General features: G+C 40.3%; 1 protein-coding gene across 1 annotated transcript; it reads right to left on the bottom strand.

Moving 5' to 3' along the window:
• Positions 1-2382: 2382 nt before the first annotated feature.
• LOC127529724 (zinc finger BED domain-containing protein 5-like) lies at positions 2383-3846 on the bottom strand. The gene has a single exon (XM_051934315.1). It carries the CDS (start codon positions 3844-3846, stop codon positions 2383-2385), a length of 1464 nt encoding a protein of 487 aa, XP_051790275.1.
• Between the last annotated feature and the right edge of the window lie 20449 nt (positions 3847-24295).

The following is a 24295-nucleotide window of genomic DNA, read 5'->3' on the forward strand; positions in this document are numbered from 1 at the left end:
GGGTGACTTAGTCTGGACTAGAGCCCACCACCTCTTGGATGCTGGCAAGTGGTTCTCTGCCAAGCTTGCGCCTAAATGGTTAGATCCAGCATTAATGTTGAAACAAACCGGACCAGTTAATTTCCAAATTCAAAGGGGTATCGGTACTAACTCCAAGCTCGACACTATGCATGTGGCCAATATCAAGCCGTACTTCGACCCTCCCTTGTCCAAGGTTGGGGGGCCTGTAGTGGGGCTACATAGTAATAGTGTTTTCAATGTTTGTACTGAGTGCGTTTTGTTTCCATCGTCCCATTTGCTGTTTAATGTGTGCGTCAGTGAATGTCATCCCCGTAAATTCAGGGGGTACAGATGATGGAGGGAGACCACAGCCCCAAAATAGAAAGCACCTTTTTATAATCAATCTGGAGAGAACAGGGAGGAGAGAGGAGAAAGATGGAGATTACATTTTCACGACAACGAACCAACTTTACCTGCTGTTTTCCACATTGCGCTTTTGTAACCAGTTTGTTTTTCATTCTGCCGGACTTTCTTCAAATCAATCATCACCGGAGACCCCGGGGTTGGACTACATCATCCACCTCAAGCTGAGGATTTACGGTAAGGTTGCTCCATTTTTTCCGGGAAATACAAACACATCACTTATCTGTTGACCAGTCATCTGCATTCAGGACAGTTGTATACTCTCACTCAAGTTCACTATCATTGGCATTTTCCGTATTCATTCATTGTTATTCGTGTTTTGTGTTTGTTATATGTTACTGGGACAAGGGAGGGTTTGTTATTGTATATATGGTGTTGTCACATTGTTAGTTTGGTGAAGGGATATACATATCTGTATCTATACTTATTTTCTACGTGTGAAATTTGCCTTTTTTGTTATTGTTTGATTTAATATATTTATCCACCTATTTTTACATATGTGCTTTTTTGTGCTTATGTTTAAACCATCGATTGTGGGGAAAATTTTATTTGTTAGAGGTACGGTTTGGTATTTACAGATTAGCCTCAGTAATTTTATCCAGGCCACAGGTCTTGGAAGTGTAGCTGCCGGCTGGGTAAGGGGTCGGCCATTACAAACTTACCCAAAAAAACCTTGTAGGGGGGAAAAATGCAAGAAACATTGGAAAAGACAATTCAGAATGTTACATCTTCTGGTAGAAATAGCAATGACACACACCTGGTAACTGTATTATTAATGAATTATTTTAGTAAATCCAATAACATGGGAACACGTGCATGCCTTCTTTAGACCTTCCTGTCTTTTATATCAAACAAGTCTAACAGCCACACAACAAAGTAACCTTGTATCAGATTAGCATAGCAACACCCTCTATTAACATCAGCTGCTTCATGGTTCTTTCCAGCCAATGCACTTTTAATTAACATAATGTTTGAGTCAGATAGGAGGACATCTCTTCTGTTCTGAATGTCTTAATGACTGTGAATTTGTATCTAAGTTTCCTCCCATATCACTGGTGCTAAATGGTTGTTTCAATGCTCTCTGCAACAGCTGGGAATTCAGAATTATTTCTTTCTTTCTTAGAATTTATGTCTTTGTCCACATTTGGAACATCCTCCACAAATCTTGCTTTGATTTGATCAAATGTCTTCTCAGAGACTGACCATGACCTAAAGCCACTGTATAAGCAAACAGCCATAATCCATTTAGGTCCATAACTGTAGTTTCTTACCCATACCTCTTGTTCTTGTTCAAAACTCTAAATTTCCGTCCCCAATCAACAGTTTTGCTATGTTCCATTGTTTGCTTTTAATTTTCCCATTTAATTTAGGCACCAGAAGATCAAATATGGTCCTTAACCTTCATGATATTAACATTTTAGCAGGCGATAACCCTGTAGTCGTATGAGGTATGATCCTGTAGTTCAGCGGTATTCAATTAGATTTTTCATTGGGCCAAATTGTCATACGGCTTTTGCCAGTGGGCCGCACATTTCCCTGTATTTCTTGTATTGTATCATTAATACAAAGCACCACTGCATTTTCAACATTTTTATTTAAATGAGTCAAATGGCATTAGAATTAACCTCTGGCTTTTAGTGCAAATAGTAAAAACTGCAAAACATAGCCAGCTTTAGTTTTAACAGAAATCTGAGTCACAAACTCACAGTGACAGTATTTGCTTTTTGCTTAAATAAAATAAAGCCTAGAAAACAATAAATACAATTTCTTTTTGTGCAAATAAAAGCAAATATCACAGTCACAAACTCACATAAACAGTAATAGCAATATCATATTGTGCAAATAAGAACAAACATAACTTTGAATGAAATCACAAACTTAAACTGCTGGCTTTTAAAGCATATAAAAGGAAACAAAAGTGTGTCTAGTCTTCATACTACAGGACATTTTGATCTATCTCTAATGAGAAAAGTGACACTTCATTGACTGGGCAAGACGAGAAAAGTTAGGTTCATATGGGGTGACAGCAATCCGCAAACAATGATGCAGATGCTCATTTGTCAAGGAGATCTGATTGTCTGTTGTTATGGCATTCATGTGAGAGAAGGATGATTCACATGTATATGTTGATCCAAACATTGTTAACACACACATGGCCAATTTTTTCATGTTTGGGAACATCTCTGGGACAACGTGCTTTGTCCAAAGCTCTGTGCAGCCTTTTTCCTGAAGGACATCCTTTAATTCACATGATGCTTGCATTTCAATCATTTCAAGTTGCAGGGGACCTTCATCAATGCCATGCAACTTTAGGAACTCTGCTGCTTTGGGGGAAGTATTAGGTGTGCTGGTGAAAGGGTTCCTCACAACATGTAGCAACTCTTTGGGAATGTCAGAGTCATTGAATCTCTGTGCAAAGTTGTGTTTCAAATGGTCCAGAAAGTCTGACATGACCTTTGTGACTTTACCACTTTGTGATGACTTGATGAAGCCACTGAGGATTGGAAAGTGCAGCAGTCTGCTACTGAGATCAGATGAAAAAATAACCAGTTTATTTTGAAAAGCAGTTAGCCTTTCAACCACATCAGCAACTGTTTTATCTCTCCCCTGAAGTCCCAGGTTAAGTACATTCAAATGATGAAGGATATCACATAAAAAACACATCTCAGACACAAATTTATCATCCAACATGTTGGTCAGAAATGTTTCAGCCTTTCTGCGCTTGCATTCAAGAAGGAAAGTGATGATTTCTTTCCTCAGTTCACAGACTCTCATGAGTGAGTTTCCTTGGCTTAACCACCTCACATTGTTATGCAAAAGTAGGTCAACATGCTCAGCTGACATATCAGCAAGAAGTTTGCGAAACAGTCTGTGTTGGAGACTAGATGTTGATCTGATAAAGTTAATTGTAGCCATAACAGAATCCATTGTGTTTTTCAACTCACCACTTAATTGTGGGCAAAGAACACTCTTATGGATGAGGCAGTGCAGCGACTTCATTTTTGGCGCAAGTGCAGACAGCCGTTCAGACAGTCCTTTGATCTTCCCTGCCATCGAGGGCACACCATCTGTAACAAGCAGGTTGATACGCTCCAAGTCCAGTCCGTTCTCTTGAAAAAAATCAACAATCTTCTGGAAGAGTATTTCTCCTGTTGTATTCCCTTCCAGTGGTATTAATCCCAATATATCCTCTTTGAAACAGTGACCATCGAAAAATCGCACAAACATACAAAGTTGAGCTACATCCGAGTTGTCTGTTGATTCATCCACAGCCAGGGATATGAAATCAGCCTTCCTCAGTTGATTAAGAAGAGTGTCAAAAACATCCGTAGCTAAAACGTCCACCCTTCTCGCAGCTGTTGTATCGGACAGTGGGATTGATTTAATCGAAGATATAACTTGCTCTTTCACTTTTTCATCCATTTCCACCTCCTCGACAGCAGCTTGTATGCATTCTTTTACTGTTTCAGAATCTGTAAATGGTCTTTTATTTTTAGTCAGTATCCATGCAATTCAGAGAGATGCTGTTGTAGCTTTCTGCTGCAAAGTGCAGGTTCGGGTGAAAACCACACAACTTCGCTGGTAGTTTTGAGTCAGTGTCTTTATTTTTGTCTGTCGAGCCTCTGAGCCCGGGAGATATTATTTATCAAAGTTAGTGTGAGTCGTCTTGAAGTGCCTTCGCACATTGTATTCTTTATTTACCGAGTAAATGACAAGACAGACAAGGCACATGGGTTTTCCCTCAGCATTTTGTATGTGTGCATACTTATCAGTCCACTCGTTGTTAAATTTTCTATTTTCGCTGTCAACCTTACGTCTCTTCTCTTTTGAATGTGACATGTTCCTGCTGTTTTAAACTGTCATAAACTTTCCATCAATAGCGTAAACAGCTGTGTGACGTCCCGTAAAATGTCGCAAAATGTTATAAACTGTCGCACTTACAGTTAAGTCGCAGCTATTTAATAAATTATTTATTAAGAGGTATGTAGTCAGTGGGCCGGTCCAAAATAACTGATGGGCCGGTTCTGGCCCATGGGCCGCCTATTGAATAGGGCTGCTGTAGTTGGACAAACATCTAGACAATCTGGTCTCTATTGTATCTCCTTTCATTTTCTTCATCCCCCTTTCAAAGTCTGCACTGCTCTCTCAGCAAGGTCATTAGATGAAGAGTGAAAAGGTGCAAAAGTGACATGGCATATTCCATTGGCTTTTATAAATTTAGCAAATTATGCACTAGTAAATATATTTCTTTATCTTAAAAAAGCATTTCAGGAATTCCATGTAAGCTAAAACTTTGTCTTAGCTTTTCAGTGGTTGCTTGGATTGTATCTGAATTCATTGCATATGCATCTATCAATTTAGAATACTAAAAACATTTTTCCCAAGAAAGGACCTGCATAATCTATGTGCAGTCTAACCCAGGGATCTCACCGGTTCTTTCATTCATGACACACCAGCATGTGTCTGATGCAATTTTTTCAACACTTATGACCTGGAGGTGTGACAGTCACTCTTGCTCCACACAATACACATCCATTTTGCACACTTAAAGCTGTTCTCCTAGAGTAGCGTGGCTTTAAATTTGGTTCTGTGATTTCTGGCCAACCTTTGTAAATCTATTCCTGCACTTGTGATAAAGTCACCTCTCTTGTAGTCCACTGTTTCAACTGTTCTGCCTGAATTAGAACAATCTAAATGAGAGTAGGCCATTCAGCCCAACAAGGCTTGACAGTTTTATCCATTTACAACCCCAAATCAGAAAAAGTTGGGACAGTGTGGAAAATGTGAATAAAAAAAGAAAAAAGCAAGTTATAAATTCTCTTCAAATTTTATTTCATTGCAGACAGTATGAACACAAAATAATTCATGTTTTTTTTTGTCAACATCATTTGATTTGTAAATAAATATCCATTCTTGCCATTCAGGCTTGCAACACATTTCAAAAAAATCCTATGAAAAAATCAAGTCTAGTTTTAAAAGTGCCTAAAATCCTTCTGTCTAACACATTACTTAGAAGCCTATTCTATGTGTTTATATTTCTTTGTGTAAAGAAAGACTTCCTAATGTTTGTGCAAAATTTACCCTTAAGTTTCTAACCGTGTCCCTGTTGTTCCTGCTGACCTCATTTTAAAATAACAGTCTCAATCTACTGTACTAATTCTCTTCATAATTTTAAACACTTCAATCATCCCTAATCTTAACCTTCTTTTTCTTAAACTGAAAAGGCTCAGCTCTTTTAATCTTTTTTCATAATTCATACCCCGTAGCCCTGAAATCAGCCTAGTCACTCTTTACTGGAATTTTTGTAGTGTGGCTATGTCCTTTTGTAGCCTAGTGACCAAAACTACTAGTGAACAAAACTACACACAGTACTCCAGAAGGGTCCCACCAGTGCATTATAAAGCTTGAGCATAACCTCCCTGGACTTGTACTCTAAACATTGCACTTTGTAAACTAACATTCTGTTAGCCTTCTTAATGGCTTCTGAGCACTGTCTGGAAGTTGACAATGTAGAGTGCACTATTTCAAAATCCTTCTCAGAAGGTGTATTTTTGATTTTCATACCTCCCATTGTGTATTCAAACCTAACATTTTAATGGACTAGTGGAGCATTCTCTAAACAATCCATAATTAACATTTTCTCTGCATTTTCACTGTCAACATCTGTCTCTAGCAAAGCCAATCTGCTCAATGTATTTGCATTTCTATACATGATTTTACAGTCATATGCTGTTAGCAAAATAAACCATGTCTGGATTTTGGGCGAAACCATCTGTGGTACAGGTTTCTTTTCATTAAACAACGTTACCAGAAGTTTATGATCAGTATAGATTGTGAAAACACATCCATAAAAATATTTATGGAATCTTTGAATTCCAAAAATCACAGACAACCCTTCCTTCTCTAATTGGGAATATCTTTTTTCACCCTGTGACAGGGTATGTGATGTAAACCCTACCAGTTTCTCACTACCATGTTCAATATACAATATAGCTCCTACCCTGTAAGTAGAGGCATCACACAAAAGAACTAGCTCCTTATCAGTTGAGTAATGTACAAACACATTGGCTGATCTCAGCAAAACCTTGGACTCTTAATGTCCATCCTCTTATGCTCTACCCCAGGACAAAGGTACATCTTTCTTTAACAATATATGCAGTGGGGCTAATAAAGTGGCCAAATCTGGTAAAAACATTATAGTAAATGAGCCATCCCAAATATGTATTTAGCTCACAAATATTTTTAGTAGCGGGAGCTTCCGTTATAGCTTTCACCTTATTTTCCACAGAATGCAAACCCCTGGCATCCACAATATGTCCTATAAGTATTGCAAATTGGAAGTCAAGGATACACATTTTTTTATAAGATGTAACCCAGCCTTTTCTAATCTTTTCAGCACTTCATGTAAATTTTTTAAGTGTTCTTCTTCAGTGGCACCTGTCATCCAGGTATAAAGCTACATGTATCATGCCTTGCAATAAGTTTTTCATATTCCTTTGGAATATGGCAGGAGTGGAGGAAACCCCAAATGGTAAATGATCATATGAAAACTTTCTGTGTGTTTTTAGTCAGAAATTTCTTGGACTGTTCATCCAGTGTAATTTGCTGATAAGCATGACTCATGTCTAGTTTGGTAAATTTCTCACCCCTGGCCAACACTGAAAACAAGTTGTCAACTCTGGGAATCAGATATTGCTCTAGTGAAGCAACTTGGGTCACAGTCAGTTTGTAGTCCCCACGTAACTGAATTGTGCCACCTGATTTAAATACGGGAACGACGGGGGCAACCCACTCAGAATATTTCATGGGTGTAACAATTTCTTTTCTTAACAATCTTTTAATTTCCTCCTCTATTTTAGAACACATGGCATATGGCACTTGCCTGGGTGTAAAAAAATCTAGGTGTAGCTGTGTCACTTGTTTCAATGGGCATATTATGAGACTCAGATTAAGGCACTCTCTTGGTGCCTTGTCTGTTGTATGAGTACATTTTCCAAACGTGGTAAGTGATGACTCGGTGAGGGAGAAGATGTTCTATTCACAACTTAACTCAATGATTAATGCAGTGGTTCTCAAACTGTGGGGCAGGCCCCCCAGGGGGGCACGAAGATGTGAAAAAAAAAACAAGAATTGAAAATGTGAAAAATACATCTATTGAAACCAAAACAAATTAACTTAAACTAGCATCTGATACTAGAAAAATAAATATAGAGTTAGATAAATGTTGATAAAAGTTAAGTAGGTATAATAAAATATGCATCTATGATATATCATTAATTAAAAAAGAACAAATTGGTATTCAAAAAAACGTTAGAGGGGCGTGATTAAAACTGTTATGAAAACTCGGGTCGCAAATACTTAAAGGTTGAGAAACGCTGGATTAATGGGTGTCCGCGAGGTGACACTCCTCTGGTAATGGGTGACTTCAATGCGACCACTGGCACTGATAGGGCTGGCTATGAGGATTGTGTTGGTCTCCAAGGGAGGGGTGACCGTGGTGAAAGTGGCTCCATTTTCCATGACTTTGCAAAGGGTCAGGAGCTATGAATCGCTGGATCATGGTTCCAGCACCTTGAGCCACATCATTGGACTTGGTACTCCAATACTGGTGATACGGTGAAAGAGATCGATCACATCCTCGTGGGCAGACACTGAAGGCTCCTACAAAACTGCAGGATCTACAGAAGTTCCCAGTTTGTTAATTCTGACCACAGACTCGTTGTTGTTACCCTGACAATCCACCTTATGCCCAGAAGGCTTCCACCTACTAGGAGAATGAGGCTCGACCTGGCTGGACTCCAACATCAGGCTATTTCTAATGAGTCTGGACACAGTTTGTGTGAGGAACAGACTTGGTTGTGACTGCTGATCCTAATATGATGTGGGAGACCTTCCGTTCCCAGAAGAAGGTATTTCATCTTGCAGGGCACACTGGATATCACCAAAAGTGAAGTCGCAGTGCATGGCTTGATGGCAACTCCAGTCTGTACCGGAAACCAAGAAGGATGGCTGTGAGGGCTCTGCAGCTGATAAGGAGGTGTTTCTTAAAGGAATCTGTGAGCAAGTGATGCACCATCTATGGTCAAGTGACCCACGTCCTGCTTACAGAGGAATCAAAGCATTATACACATCCAAATCTGATTCTTGGAGAGTCACAGTTAGGGCAGTGAATGGACAGTCCTTATGGGTAACACTGCAGTTACTTTCAGCAGCTGTTTAAATTTGATCCACTGGCTAGGATGTTGGACATCTCTGGGTCCATGGTTCTTGAAGCTTATCCTCCAAATAGCTGTGAACCACCCAATTTCACTGAGATCCCATAGGTTGTGAACCAGCTGAGAGTAGGGAAGGCTGCAGAGATCTGTGGTACCCGAGGTAAACTTCTTCAGTCTGGAGGTTAGGCTGTCCTCCTGATATGGCAAGCAATCTTTCCTTCCATTTGGAAGACTGGTATCATCCCAACTGACTAGAAAATGGAACATCTTGTCTCTATTAAGAAAAAGAAGGATGATTGCTGCAACTACAGGGGGATAACACTGCTCTCTGTGCAGGGAAAGGTCCTCGCTAGGGTGATCCTCAGTAGGATATGTGATCACTTGCTCACCTACCATCGACCAGAGCAATCTAGTTTTACACCTAAGAAGTGTACCATCGACCGCATCCTAGCACTGAGGGTTCTCATTGAGAGGAAGCAAAAATATTGGTTGAGTTTCTTTGCAACCTTTGTTGATTTTCATAAATAGTTCGAATCAGTTGATCGAGTTGCCCTGTGGGACATCCTGAGACTTTGTTGGATCCCCCTAAAGTTGCTGAACGTCATGGCTGGCCTCTACACTGGTACTGTGAGTGCTGTGCAGAATGGAGGCAGAGCGTTTGCATTTTTACCAGTTGATTCTGGGGTTTGTCATGGGTTTGTTCTTGCTCCTACTCTCTTCAATGCTTGCATGAACTGAGTGTTGGACAGGGTCATGGGGTTCAGCAGCTGCAGGGCATCATTGTTGGTGAAGAAAGATTCACTAATCTTGACTTTCCCAATGATGGTATGATCTTTGTGGAGTCAATGGAGGCTCTGATTGGGGCTGTTGAGAGACTAAGCAAGGATTATGAGTGTCTAGGCTTGTGAGTGTCCTGGATAAAATCAAGATCCAGGCCTTCAATAACCTCTTAGGTACAGCCATCAGCAGTGTGTCTGTCTGCAGAGAGAGTGATGAACTCAAGATGAAGACTGGGCTTCAATACTGTGTCTCTTCTGAGAATTCTTCGGTACTGCTGGTTTGAGTTTGTGCCAAATGAGCAGTTGCTCACAGAGTCCCAAATGAGACACATTACCCACATCATGAGGGAATGTCAGTTATGGCACTATGGCCATGTGGTGCGATTTCCCCAAAGGGTGATCTGGCTCGTAGGATCCTCATTGTTGAGGACCCGAGTGACTGGACCAGACCAAGAGGACGCCCACATTACACCTGGCTGCGGAAAACAGATGGTCATTTCTGGAGTGTAGGACTGGACTATGTGTCTGCCTTAAGGATTACCAAATGGGATCACAAGCTGTTTCATTGTGTGGTGGGTGTGGCAACACGTTGTACCAGTGCATGCTTCCAACCTTACCTGACCTGTAGTTGTTGCTGCCACCTGAATAATTGCAAATTGCAAATAATTGCAAAGCTACCCTTTAGATAGATAGATAGATATTTAGTGTACCCAGCGTCTCCTTAAAGAGGCCAGCATACCTTGAAAGCACTTGCTTTACAGTCACTGTCCCAATTTGCATATTTTGAACTTCTCCCCACTTCAGCTTAATCTCCTGAAACCAACCTCTGCCTAATAAATTAGGTCCTGCTCTTTCTACAATCACCAGTATAAGTTTTCAGCACAATGTCAGTCTTTTGCAATGTTTTGCTTACATTACTCTTTAAATTTTAACTCACTCGTTACAGTAACATTACTACCAGTGTCAATCTCAAAACGAACAGACTTGCCTGTGATGTTCATTTCTATTTGAAATGGTTTCACTCATTTTATCTTATTACTCCTAAGGGGGGGAAATGCTTGCTCCATTTGCTCCTCATTCTTTGTTTCTTTGTTTAACGTATGTGCACGATGCTGTTTAGAACTCTTTCCAGCTGACTTTTTCATACTTCTACAGGCTTTGGTTATATACCCAACTTTTCCAGATGCATGGCACTTCTCATGCTTACACTTGCATTCTGATTGCATATGCTTTCTCCCGTTACATCTATAATATTCTTCAGTTTGGTGATGTCTCTTTTTCGGGTTTCAACTGCATTTTTATATTCTGGTTCCTGGTCTGTTCATGATGGTACCTCATCCCCAGCAGCTTCTTATTTGTGGTATTACAATCACAATTTTCAGTGCATTCTCAAAGGCTAAGTTTGCTTCAAATAACAACTGTCTTTGAATTCTGTCATCATTGATTCCGCAAACTAATTTCATAACATTTGCTCTGGCATGTCCCCATAATTGGAATCTTGAGCTAACTTCCTTAACTCTGCAACATATTCCATTACCGGTTCAGTAGGCTTCCTGGAGTGAGAATCTAAGTTAAATCTTAGTACTGTTTTACTCAGTTTGGGTTTAAAATGATCTCTGTAAAGGTTCATTAATTCAACATAAGACTTTTTGCTTAGCTTCAGGGGGCTCGCAAGGTTTCTTACTAAACGGTACATTTATGCTCCCACAACACTGAGAATTGGTCTTTTTCTGTTCCCCTCTGCAATCTCATTTACCATGAAAAACTGTTCTGGGATTTTGCAGTATTCTTCCCATGTTTGCACTTTAACATTAAAAGCTGTCACCTTTCCTATTGTCCCCATTCATTATTCCTTTCTCTCTTTGTCTCTTTTAATTGTTAAAACAAAATGTACAAGTCTACCACACTTCTTGGACTGATCCTTTCTTCTTCTTTGTGTCTACGCCAAGTTCTTTCCAAACTCTATACCAGCATCGTTCAACCATTTGCTTTATCCTCATCTCCAATATTTGTTTGCATTTTCTGGTAGGAATAGCGATGACACGCACCCGCTGAATGTGTTATAAATTAATTATTTTATTAAATCCAATAACATTAGAACAAGGTCTTACTCTCTTACAGTGCACACCTTCATTAGAACTTCCTGTCTGTTATGTCAAACAAAACTGCCACCCACTTCCAGAATAACTGTGTATCAGATTAGCATAGCAACACCATCTAATACCAAATGGAGCTCTAAATGGTGTGAGCTTGGGTCCGAACATCATCAGACTGCCACCAGCACTTTATAAAACCACACGTTTATTAAGCACAAATAAAGTCCCACACAGCACACAGTGCTCCCAGCACCAATCACCCTCTTCACGGGCCTCTCTCTCAATGGCCGTGGGCCGCCTTTCCTCTCTTCCCGGGAGCTTCGTCCTACTCCCACTCCTGACACTCGCTCCCTGATTGTAGGGAGACGGCCCCTTTTATTCCCACCCAGATGTGCTCCAGGTGCCTGATGACACTCTTCCGGCAGCACTTCCTGGTGTAACGGAAGTGCTGCCTTTGCACCCGGAAGCACTCCAGGCGTCCCTGGAAGGATCTTCCTCTATCTTCCCAGGTGTGGCGGAAGTGAATGTTTCCCGGGCTCCATGAGGCTCGGGGTGCCCCCTGGCGGTGGCCACGGGCCCCAATGGGCTTGAGCTTCCTTGCTCCTTTCCGGTGGTCCCCTCAACATTCAGGGCGGTTGCGCCCTTGTGGCCCAGGGGACATATACGCCACCTCCTGGTCCTTCCAGGCGTCCCAGCTTGGTCTGTCCCCCAGCCTCCTGTGACAATGGTTAAAATGGCTTATTTTAGTCTGTCCAGGATACTACACATAGAGAGACACCCTTCCAGGTATGTTTGGCATGCAATGGATGTCAAAAATGTGGTAAATACAATACACAAAACAGAACACAAGTAATCCTCTTCACAGAGATAGATGGCCAATCTATCATTGACACCTTAGAAATGCAATACAATAGTGCAAAGTATGTTGTTCTTGCACAGCACTCCTTACCAGAGGGCAGGAACAGAGCTCCTCAATGACTCTTAAAGCAAAATGCAAGAATAAGTTACACTACTCACTAAATACAGAACTATCACATAAGGATATTGATCTGTTCAAATATATCAAAAACAAAGTAGAAACTATTTAATAAAACTAATAAAAAACAATATCAGTCCTTCAGCTAATTGCAGAACCACTGCCATATTGTAGAAAAGGAGTCAGACAAGTCAGATAGAGAGTTTTGGAGACCTTGACCAAATACCTCCCCCTATTGGTCATTCAACAGTGGAGTCAGTGCTGGGTTGGCCAGTCTGAAATTAAAGCTAACTGCCCCATCCAATAAATGCATAAAATGACACTTCTATAACTTTACCAAAGTACTTTTCATTTTCTTATGCCAATATGGTTAGAGTTTTGGGTAACTTAAATTTTATCCCTGATAGAATAGGTCTGGTGGGCCACAAGAGAACCACATAGTGGCCAAACCAGCGGTCTGTTGGTGGCCACAGCCAGTTGGCAGGAATTTTGCACATCAGTTTTTGGGTGGTTTTCTGGCGGCCCGCTAGCTGCAGTAGCTGGCGGCTGACAGTTGGCCCCCAGGCGGCAAACCCGCCCTTCAGCTGCTAATTGCCTTTTCATTTTATCTTAAAATTAAAAAATTGTTGTTGGCAGTTCATTTATTGACCACCAGTCATGTAGGGAAAATTTTAACTAGACTACAACACACTTAGTAAAAGTCTTGATATTTTTATCAGAGCAAAGGTTATGCAACAATAATAACAATGATAATAACAATAATACTTATAATAATATATGATTTGGTGCACTTTTTTTTCCTACAGTCTTCTCCTTTCACATGCAGCACCACCTTTACAAAAATACCAAAAATAAAAAAAGAGATAATGTGGGATAGTAAAAGAACAAGGACCAAATAAAGCAGAATTTAATATAAACACAATTAAAGCTTATATTACAAATGTTTTTCAGCATTCATTCTCAACCGTTTTAGGCCCCATCTCTGTCAGAGGAACCTTTCAGAAACTGAGTCACCGCAGTTCCTTTTCATTAGCTTCATTTTTGGTGGGATTTCTCCATGCCATCACACAAATATTTGTTATTAACTTCTGTTATCTGACTCAGAGTATTAATGTGCACCATTGAAATAATAAAGACAGACTTATAATACATTGACTCTGGTATCCAGAAGGATTGAGGCTTGTTAGTGGCTGTAAAAACCTCCATGCTGTGGATGATGCTTTCCAGGCTGTCCTGTCAGTTTGCTTGGGTCCTGTAAATAAGGTGTAATTTAAATATGTTGATTTAATATCAGCATACATAGACATTTTCTTTTGAATGAATGAACAGAATGTTTACAGAGCACACAGAGTATACTGAGGAAATACAAAGTACCTTCAATTTGAGGAGTGCCATGCCTAAGGCCAAACAGGTGGGAAACTGCTTAAAGCAAGGTTACCAGTTTGAATACATCGTCTTTCCATAGTGATGACACCGTTATTTTATCTTTTCATGTTTGTCCTGAGAATAGTTGCATCAGTGAACAGTTAGCAGGTTTTGTGATGTTGTCTTTGTTATACATTAACCAGGTAAAAAAAATTAGAAATTAAACGTATAATGTTAACCATTTAGTACTTAACAGGTAAAAGTCACAAGACATCTTACTTTTATTAAATCTTGGAGGTTGTGGGGCTGCAGATAAGGTGTCATCATCTTCATCACTTGATGAAAGTGCAGCATTGAACTTCTGATTTGGTCTAAAATAGGATTTTCTGATTGGCACAAAACAACATCACAGAAAACCAGTTGGTAGGAAATTTTTGTAAAATTTTATGTCTCAAATTCTATCTTCCTTGTGCTTTCTGCATCTGTGTCCAAGGTGGACTTACCCAGATTGTTGATGCGCAGATGTGAATTGCTGCCTCTGTTCTGTAGATAGCTAGGCAATAATAACTGAAAAAGATACACTTAAGATCATTTATATTCTTCCACTATGAATGAAGCTTATTTCATTATTAAAGCAGCCGCTTCCACCGTTCTGCAACACGTGCTTTAACCTTTCACCATTCAGCAACATGGAACCCTCCTGCCTTCCCATTCTATGCTCGTTGCCTGTGCGAAAACTCCGCAGAGGAAATACACCCCCTCCCAGCCAGCTTCAAAACTCTGCAGGAGTTACTCTAAGTACAGCAAGTGGAAAACTGCTGCTTTCAGACTGTCAGTAGGAAATGTTGCTTCTCAGAAAAATACCCAAATTCTAGAAATGTAGTGTCCAAACAATTAATAAATGCACCAATAAAACACAGGCAAGTGAATGGTTTTAATATTGATGTGTATTAAAATACAATATATAATGTTTCAATTAACATCTTCAGTGGCCCATTTTTACTGATAAGTTGGCCCAACATTTAGGGCCCCCTGATGTAAAGCAATTTGAATAGTTCACATCAGATTGAAACAAAAATATTAATACACCCTTATAGGAGGAACATAGTCTAAATTGCATAGATGTTTTGTTTTTATTCAAAGTAATTTACCAAAACACTGATCAAAGTACGTCTTTTTTCCGGTGCATATTCACCTTAGGTAAAATAGAATAAAATTTAGGCATGGGACAACTTGTCTGAGAATAAAGCAGCCTGTGATAAATGAACATTTTGTCTGTTGACCTTGCAATTAATAAATGCAGCCAGTGGACCACCGCTGAGCCACTAGCTATATTAGTGGTCGGCTGGCCATCAGAGGACCGATGTTAACCCGCAGGATGGTTACCACTAGCGTTCTATTAGCTGCAAGCTGCTGATGTGACACTAACCACTGAGCAGCTAGCCATCAGCAAGCCAATAGTGGGCAAATGGCTGAAAACTCTGTTGGCTTGCTGCTGTCTACCCACTGTCAGTAAACTGATGATCTGCTGACAGGAGGCATGCTGCCCCAAAACAGACAGCGGACTGACAGATGCTTGCTTACTGGGATTTGTTTGCTTGCTCTGTTTTGATGAGGTAAACAAAATTATTTAGCTGTAAACTAATAAAGTAACCATATCTGATTTATGTTTACCTAGCTACTATTTATTTTTATATTGTTCAAAACTTTTCTCATGTTTGTGTATTATTTATTGTCTCCAGCAACGGGCGCTTGCTCCCTGGGATTGTGTTCTTTATTGATGCAGAACAGATTTGACCCATACACATTCCTTTAGTAACCTTTTTCGTTCCTAGCATTTGTCCCACGCTAACATAGGGTCCATTACTTTCTATGCCTTCCTCCATCTCTTCCGATCTATTGTGTCCCTTTAGTAACTATAGAGGAAATAGTTAGACGAGAGCAAAATGGTACAAAAAGAGATAGATGATTTTTAACGTCCTTTAAAATGTACCTTCCACCCACAAAATATATATCTTCCACCCCTAAAATGCAATGTATAATTATTTATACATACATGTAAGAAAATTTAATAATGTCATACCCTTGACCGGAAGTGGATGCCTGTTCCAAGATACTTTTCTTTCTGCCATATTATGGACAAGCAAAATGGACAAGGCTGTATATCCAACCAAACCATTTTTTCTGACCCTAGCTCACCCACTGTAGACAACCCGTCTGCAGGTGCCGTGACAGATTTTCAGCAAACGGGCTCAGTCAGTGCGTGCAGTAAGCTCGCAGTACGCAGACAAGGACGCCAAAAGACGAGAATTCCAGCTCACTTTTCGGAGTATGATGTGGGATGCTGTCCTTCCAAAGGTAACATACCCTCCAACCAAAGCGAATGTAGCAAACCAAGAAGTGCCATTAGCGCACCTTCATGTAAAAGTAACTGATTGGTTAAATGGGATCACAGCAGCAATAGATCCAGTGTACGTCGAGTCTCCATTTCCCTTTGAGACTCACAATCGGCAATAGTAAGAGAGGAAAGGAAACATGCTGAACTGGAGGAGATTAATACTAGAATCCCTGAAGCCTACGAAAAATCTTGTAATCCCGGGCCACCTTATATTCCTTTTGCACCTCTCCATTAGCATCTTTTGTTTTGCAAATATGTCGATCAGCACAAGCAGCAAGCAGCCTGCTATCCCATCCCCCCACCAACTCAGCTCAAGTCGCACAGATGATTCTCAGAGCTCAAGTCTGTTTATTTGGGTATGAGGTGCCTAGAGTTGCTGAGGGTAAATAAAATATCTTCATTTGGAATACATACAATTCATGTGTGTTCCAGGTCTGTAACAATTTATGTAAATGTAGGATGACAGGAAATGTGAGGAGTGAATTGTTAAACACATAACTAAAACAGAAACATTTTTCATGTTTTAGTAATAATTGACAAAATATACACATGAAGTGTATAATGTGTGAAGCCTGAAGTCCAAATATCAAATAAACAGTTTCACAAAAGGTACAAGTATAACAAAACAAGTGTGCCTTTGTTCAAGAATATAACCCTAGAAAAAGAAGTTGGCTCAGGGAACAAAGTAGATATGTCCAGTTGGTTATTGTAGCAGCAACAACAGCATTCTCATCAGCAAGAGGTTGTGGGTTAGGCAGTGTAAATTTATGGTACTAGTAAAAATGAGCGTTTTTTTTCTTTTTTTTATTCAGTTTTATTCTCTAATTCACGTTCAAGCTCCCCTTTCATCTGCACAGGAAGTTATTTTAAGATATCTTGAAATGTATTTGAGATATCTCAAAATGCACAGGAACCTATTTCGAGATACAGTGATCCCTCGCTATATCGCGCTTCGCCTTTCGCGGCTTCACTCCATCGCGGATTTTATATGTAAGCATATTTAAATATATATCGCGGATTTTTCGCTGCTTCGCGGGTTTCTGAGGACAATGGGTCTTTTAATTTCTGGTACATGCTTCCTCAGTTGGTTTGCCCAGTTGATTTCATACAAGGGACGCTATTGGCAGATGGCTGAGAAGCTACCCAACTTACTTTCTCTCTCTCTCTCTCTTGCGCTGACGTAGGGGGGTGTGAGCAGGGGGGCTGTGTGCAGCTGCTTCCTGAAGGACGTGCTGCACGGAGCTTTGCATACTTAAAAGCTCAAAGGGCACGTATTGATTTTTTATCTCTCTCTCTATCTCTCTCTAACTCTCTCTCTGCTCCTGACAGAGGGGGTGTGAGCTGCCGCCTTCAACAGCTTTGTACCGGTGGTGCTTCGCATACTTAAAAGCCAAAAAGCCCTATTGATTTTTTTTTTTGACTGCTTGCTTTGCACTCCTTTGAAAAGGAAGATATGTTTGCATTCTTTTAATTGTGAGACAGAACTGTCATCTCTGTCTTGTCATGGAGCACAGTTTAAACTTTTGAAAAAGAGACAAATGTTTGTTTGCAGTGTTTGAATAACGTTCCTGTCTCTCTACAACCTCCTGTGTTTCTGCGCAAATCTGTGACCCAAGCATGACATTCTAAAAATAACCATATAAACATATGGTTTCTACTTCGCGGATTTTCCTATTTCGCGGGTGGCTCTGGAACGCAACCCCTGCGATGGAGGAGGGATTACTGTATCTCGAATTGCATTTAAGATATCTTAAAATGCTTTTCAGATATTTCAAAATGTACAGCATATCATTTCAAGATATCTTGAAATCTATTTAAGATATCATAAAATGCTTTTTAGATATTTTAAAATAGATGCATTTTTAGATATCTGTAATTCAATTTGAGAATACAACACACCTGCACCAGGTGTAAAGGCGAAAGATGGCACCATTTGGATGCAGCAATGGGTCAGGCGATATCCTGCCAGTGAATCTGACACATGTCCTTCAAAGAAACAGTAGGACTTACAGAGCTTGCCAAGGTATTGTGCAAAGTCCTGTTTGTGATTATGTTTAGTGATGGTCTTTATATAAAAAAACGTTTATATGTTACTTATATAAAATCCAGATTGAATGTTATATATCTATTTACCTTGATTTGTTTACTTATCTTCCTACTGTATAAAGTCACAAGTAGACTGCAGAGTTTCCTGTGTTTGATCGACGCTGGCATGCTGACAAAGTACATGTGTAATGCCACTCCTTATTCAGGAAAAGATCTCAGGGATAAAGACTACACGGGAATAAGGTCATAAAGATTATGAAACCGTTTCTGGACAAAGGTAGAACTGAAACAACAGTTGCGTAAAGTGTGACAGGAACTTCCACCTGCAGCTAAAGTCGTTCTCGTACTGAAATAGCATTGCACATGTACTTGGTCAAGCTGAAAGGTACTTGCAGGTCGCTTGTTTGATATCAGCCTTTCTTAAACAGAATGAGGATGAAGAAGGTTTATCTTTACGTGCTTATCAGTCTGCTGATTTTTCTCTAGGAATAAATGTGGACTCTCAAATGGCAGTATGTTATCCACCAGACCCTGACCTTTGCAATACAGGTGGAATAATTACCAATCCAGAAGTGACGCCTCCTAATCTTTTCTCAAAGGATATGAGTGAAAAACTGCAGGGTGATGGCACATCACAGATTCCAACTGCCACTACAGCAGAGTTTATTCAGAGAATGCCATATACTGCATCAAAAGACAGTAAGGATTTAAACTACTATATGCCGTTAAATGACAAGGTGCAGCAGCAGTATCTAACTGGAGCAACATCAGTTTTGAACCCGAATGCACAGCCTTATGGGGCTGCTCATTTCCCAGATGTCAAACTAAATAGACCTGATTCAGAGAGTAAGAGACCTTATACTAATCAGCCAGATTTACAGCAGAACACCACTTCTTCACTGTTTCATCATCCAGTGCACACAGAACCAACTACATCATCTGTGTATTTTCCTGCAGCAAATATGATGGATTTATTAATTGCCTCATCACATGGCATTCCAAAGCCAAACCTGCCTTACTTTGAGAGAGGTAACTAAAGTGATTTTGCTCTTTTTATGATGGCACTTGACAGTCTTATTAATAACTATGCACACCTTTCTGAACAGTATAAGTATCAAGTGTTACTTGCAGCTTAAATTACCAAGGGCATAGCAATTAGCCAAAGCGTGCATGCATGACACATACCCACACACAACAGCATTAAGAGCTTTGAAGGATAAATATAGACAGCCTCGTCAACATGTCCAGAGTGAAATTGGAGCGCTAATGAATACTAACTCGAAGTAGAGTGTCCTAATGACAGTTGTTGAGCCAGAAATTTTATATTTTGATCAGCAGCCAAGACTACAAAATGTCATGGTGAAGACTTTAAAGGTACTACTCCACAATACTGAATGACGCATTGAGGCCTATGCTATACTAGACGTCTGAGACACTGACTCTTAGAACAGTGAGACAAGACCTTTTGCAGATGAATGGCGCATCAGTCACCTTTGATATCCCTCCAGTAGCGTAACCTCATAAAACATAAAACATACAATATCACGCAGGAATTCACTGCAAACTGTCTGGGGTTCTCAGAGTATTCCTACCCAATTTCCTAGCTCCAAAAGCATTACCATCACCTACAGGGTCTACCATTGCCAGAAACAAAATAAGGTATACCCAATGCTTCTCATTGGTTCAGACTTTCCACATCTGATTGTGCCAAGCCACCCAGTAATACAGGGACCACGGGGCACACCATTAGCCATACACCAGTAAACCCCCAATTCTCTAAAGAATCGCAAATCCAAGAATGGCAATTACTTTTTGTTCCCTCCAATCTTTGTAGGGATGAAAAATCATGGAGGGTGGGAGCATCCTGGGAAAGTTTTCATTTAATTAAATAAATACATTTGTACTAAAGCTGTTTCTTTTTGGAGCCGTGACTCCTTTGGTTCTGGTGTTTCAGAAGCGCATTATAGGCGCCTTCGTTCATTGTTTTTTATCTATGCAGCCTCGTTTTTGTTTTTCTATGGGTGTGTTGTTAGCTAGAAGTCGTTTGCTGTTAGGAATCATAATTGAACTTACTTTTAACACTGAATTACCTTAATGTGATTCAAATAAGCCACACTGACAGCTGCCACACTGAGTGCTGGCACAGTGGATTAGAGCACACTGACTGGTGGCACTGTGTAGTGGAGTAGCTGCTGGTACTGTGGAGTGGAGAACACTGATCGCTGGCACTGTGGAGTAGCTGACTGCTGGCACTGTCAGTAGTCGCCACTACCTCAAGTTTAAATACATAGACATATATAGATAGACGGCGCATTCACTGTGTTTTCCAGTAGACACGATACGTCAGCGCGTCAGCCTTATTGCGAGTGGCAAAAGTGCCATTTAAACTAATACAGGTAGACCTGGAAACCGGGTTTTCTGATGAAAAAACAATGTTTAAAACAGTATCATTTACATACAACAGATTTTGGCGAATCGTTTAAATGCAATTATTTATATCCATTTACACACTAATAATGGCAATTATTAAATAATAATAATTATAATTATTATTATTAATCATTCCTCCCATATAAGTAACATTTCGGGGACTGCCTTCTTCTATCTTCGAAACATTTGCAGACTTTGTCCTATTCTTACACAACACAGTACTGAAGTATTGGTTAATGCCCGAGTCACCTCACGTACAGATTACTGTAATGCTATTCTATCTGGCATCCGATAAAAACGTATCCATCGGTTACAACTTCTTCAAAATTCTGCTGCCAGGATAATATCCTGCTGTTGTAAATCCACTGAACATATTACACCTATTCTCTCTCAACTTCACTGGCTCCCTGTTAACTACAGAATACAATACTAAATACCACTCTTAACATTTAAAGCTCTCCACAACCTCACTGATCTCCTCCAGACTTACACTCCTCTCGCTCACTCAGATCCTGTAACTTGAGAGTATTCAGTCTGGCAATATGGTGTTGCCTTAGTTTGTGGAAGACAGATACAACTAAAGACATGAGCATAAAATGATGGTTGTCAATTTCAACTGTGTTTCCTCAATGTGCTCCTTGAGAAAAAAACATCATCAAGTTTGAGAAACGTTAACAGCTAACAACAATCTACATAGTTAGTGACTAAATACGTTTAGCCAAAACATTGTTTGGAGGGTCACTTGAGCACATAAATGCATAGATTTGCTATCTTAGCCTGGCTTAGCTAAAGTAAAGATTATAAAACGGGATTTACCTCCGTCTTGACTTTTAATCCTAATGGATCAAGTTTATTTCTAATAACCTCATTATATCCATTATTGCCAATCACTAAAATTTCTGTTTTCTCTTTATTTAGTTTGAGAAAATTACTACTCATCCATTTAGAAACACAACTAAGACAGGCGCTATTGATAAATACAGCTGCGTGTCATCAGCATAGCTGTGGTAATTCACGTTATGCCCCGAGATAATCTGACCTAACGGAAGCATGTAGATCGAAAAGAGCAGCGGACCCAGGATAGAGCCTTGTGGAACACCATATAGGATATCATGTGTCTTTGAGTTGTAATTACCACAACTAACAAAGAATTTTCTACCTGCCAGGTAGGATTCAAACCAATTTAAGACCCTGCCAGAGAGGCCCACCCATTGACTAAGGCGACTTCTAAGAATATTGTGATCAATAGTATGAAATGCGGCACTCAGATCTAAGAGGATGAGAACAGATAAATGGCATCTGTCTGCATTTACCCGCAAGTCATTGATACTTTTAAGAGTGCAGTTTCTGTACTGTGATTTGTTCTAAAACCTGACCGAAACTTATCAAGAATAGCATGTTTATTGAGGTGGTCATTTAGCTGCATAATGACTGCCTTCTCTAAAATTTTACTTAAGAAAGGCAGGTTAGAAATGGGTCTAAAGTTTTCAAAAGCAGAGGGGTCAAGATTATTTTTCTTGAGTAGGGGTTTAACTACAGCAGTCTTAAGACAGTCTTGGAAGACCCCCGTATCTAATGACGAGTTCACTATGTCAAGAATACTATCAGCTAGCACGCCCGATACTTCTTTGAAAAAACTTGTTGGTATTGGACGCAGGTGGAGGGTCTCAGTTGAGAAATTATTTTATGTAAATCTATCCTGGTGAAAGAATATAATTTGTTTATAACGGAGTACTGGGGCTTAAGAGGATCCGCAGTGTTGGGGAGATATACTATATTATGTCTAATATCATTAATTTTTTGATTGAAAAATACAGCAATAGCCTCACAAGTTTCACTGGAAGTATTTTGGAGGCATTCCTTTGAGTTACCTGGATTTAGCAGACGTTCAATCGTAGAGAATAAGATTCTGGGATTACTAGCATTGTTTTTTATAATCTTGGAGAAATAGTAGTGCCTCTCAAGACGGACTGTGTTATTGTATTCTGTTATTTTAACCTTCAATATCTCATAGTGGATAGTTAGTTTAGTTTTTCTCCATTTATTCTCAGCCCTACGGCATGTTCTTTTTAAATCAGACACTCTTTGGCTCTTCCATGGTATAACAATGCTAGAAGATTTTTTAACTGTCTTTTCAGGTGCAACTATGTCAACAGCGGCTCTCACCTTAGTATTACATTTTTCTACCTTACTATTTACATTATCCTCGCTATTATAGTTGGCACTATAAACGGACTGGTTGCTTAGAATGTTTGTAAATTTTAAAGCTGCTGATGAATCAAAGAAGCTTTTTTTAACAATATGCTTCTCATGAATGTTTTCTATCAATATTTCTATACAGGCAGTCCCCGGGTTACGTACAAGATAGGGACTGTAGGTTTGTACTTAAGTTGAATTTGTACAGTATGTAAGTTGGAACAGGTACATTATTTTAATAAATGCTATTGTTGACCGACTGTAACCAAGTGCTCTGCCAATGAATGATGGAGTTTCACCTCTCTCTGACCTTTTTATTATTTCTACTTTATTTTCTATGGTGATGGTTTTTCTCATCTTTACTGTATCACCAGCACTTGCATCAGATTTGTGTTTCAGAGACATTCTTGAAGAGTGAAGACAAAAGGTTAAGATGAGCTCTTCTGCACAGCAGTGTACAGCTATCACAGCAGGCAGGCATCTCTTGTCAGCACATCTGGTGTACTGACAAGAGACAACTTCCTGCTATGTACATAACAGTACAAGCAGGCTTGCTATTGAGAATGAAAGGGAGTAGCGCGGGGCGGTTCACCACCCACCTACCACACAGTCACCTCCACCACAGTATGCAGCCTGCAGCGTGCGTCCGCCCACCGAGAACGAACACGGTGCGGCCAAAGGTGTGTAGTGAATCGCCCACCACCGCCCCTATTCAACAGGCAGCCACCCGAAGCACACTACAATGTTACCCTTCGCCGCCTCGTTCACCCTCAATGGCCTCCGTTCAGCCACAACCGGGTCACCGCTTGCAGCATTACCAGCCGCCCACCGAAAACGAGGAGCCGTGTGTAGTGGGCGGGCAGTGAAACGCCCTACACTGCTCCATCCAGCCTGCGTCCAGTCAGGAGCAGTAGCTGTGGCGGCGTAGTGGGCGGACAGCGAACCGCCCCATTAAGCCTCCGTCCTGCACACGAGCGATAGCTGTCGCCCCAGTGACTATGGACCACAGGTTACCGCTCGCTTGCTGCCGGGAGCCGCCCGAGGGACACAGGAACACTACACTGCGCGAGCAGCAAAATCGCACCCCTCCAGCCACTACTTGCAGTGTCCTCCGGCCAAAGATGACGGAGTGGCACTTAATGAGGCGCATGCATCACAGCTGCGGCCTCGTTCGTAAGTCATAGGTCGAGTGTCCGTAACCTGGGGACTACCTGTATTAAATTGTAAAAGAAAATGACCTGATAGACCAATATCAACAATCTGCTTTACATCAACCTTTAGTCCTTTGATAATTACTAAGTCTAACGTATGACCTGCTTTATGTGTAGGCTGACTAACAACAACAACAACATTTATTTATATAGCACATT

This window comes from Erpetoichthys calabaricus, chromosome 11 (assembly GCF_900747795.2).
Source record: "Erpetoichthys calabaricus chromosome 11, fErpCal1.3, whole genome shotgun sequence".
NCBI lineage: Eukaryota > Metazoa > Chordata > Cladistia > Polypteriformes > Polypteridae > Erpetoichthys > Erpetoichthys calabaricus.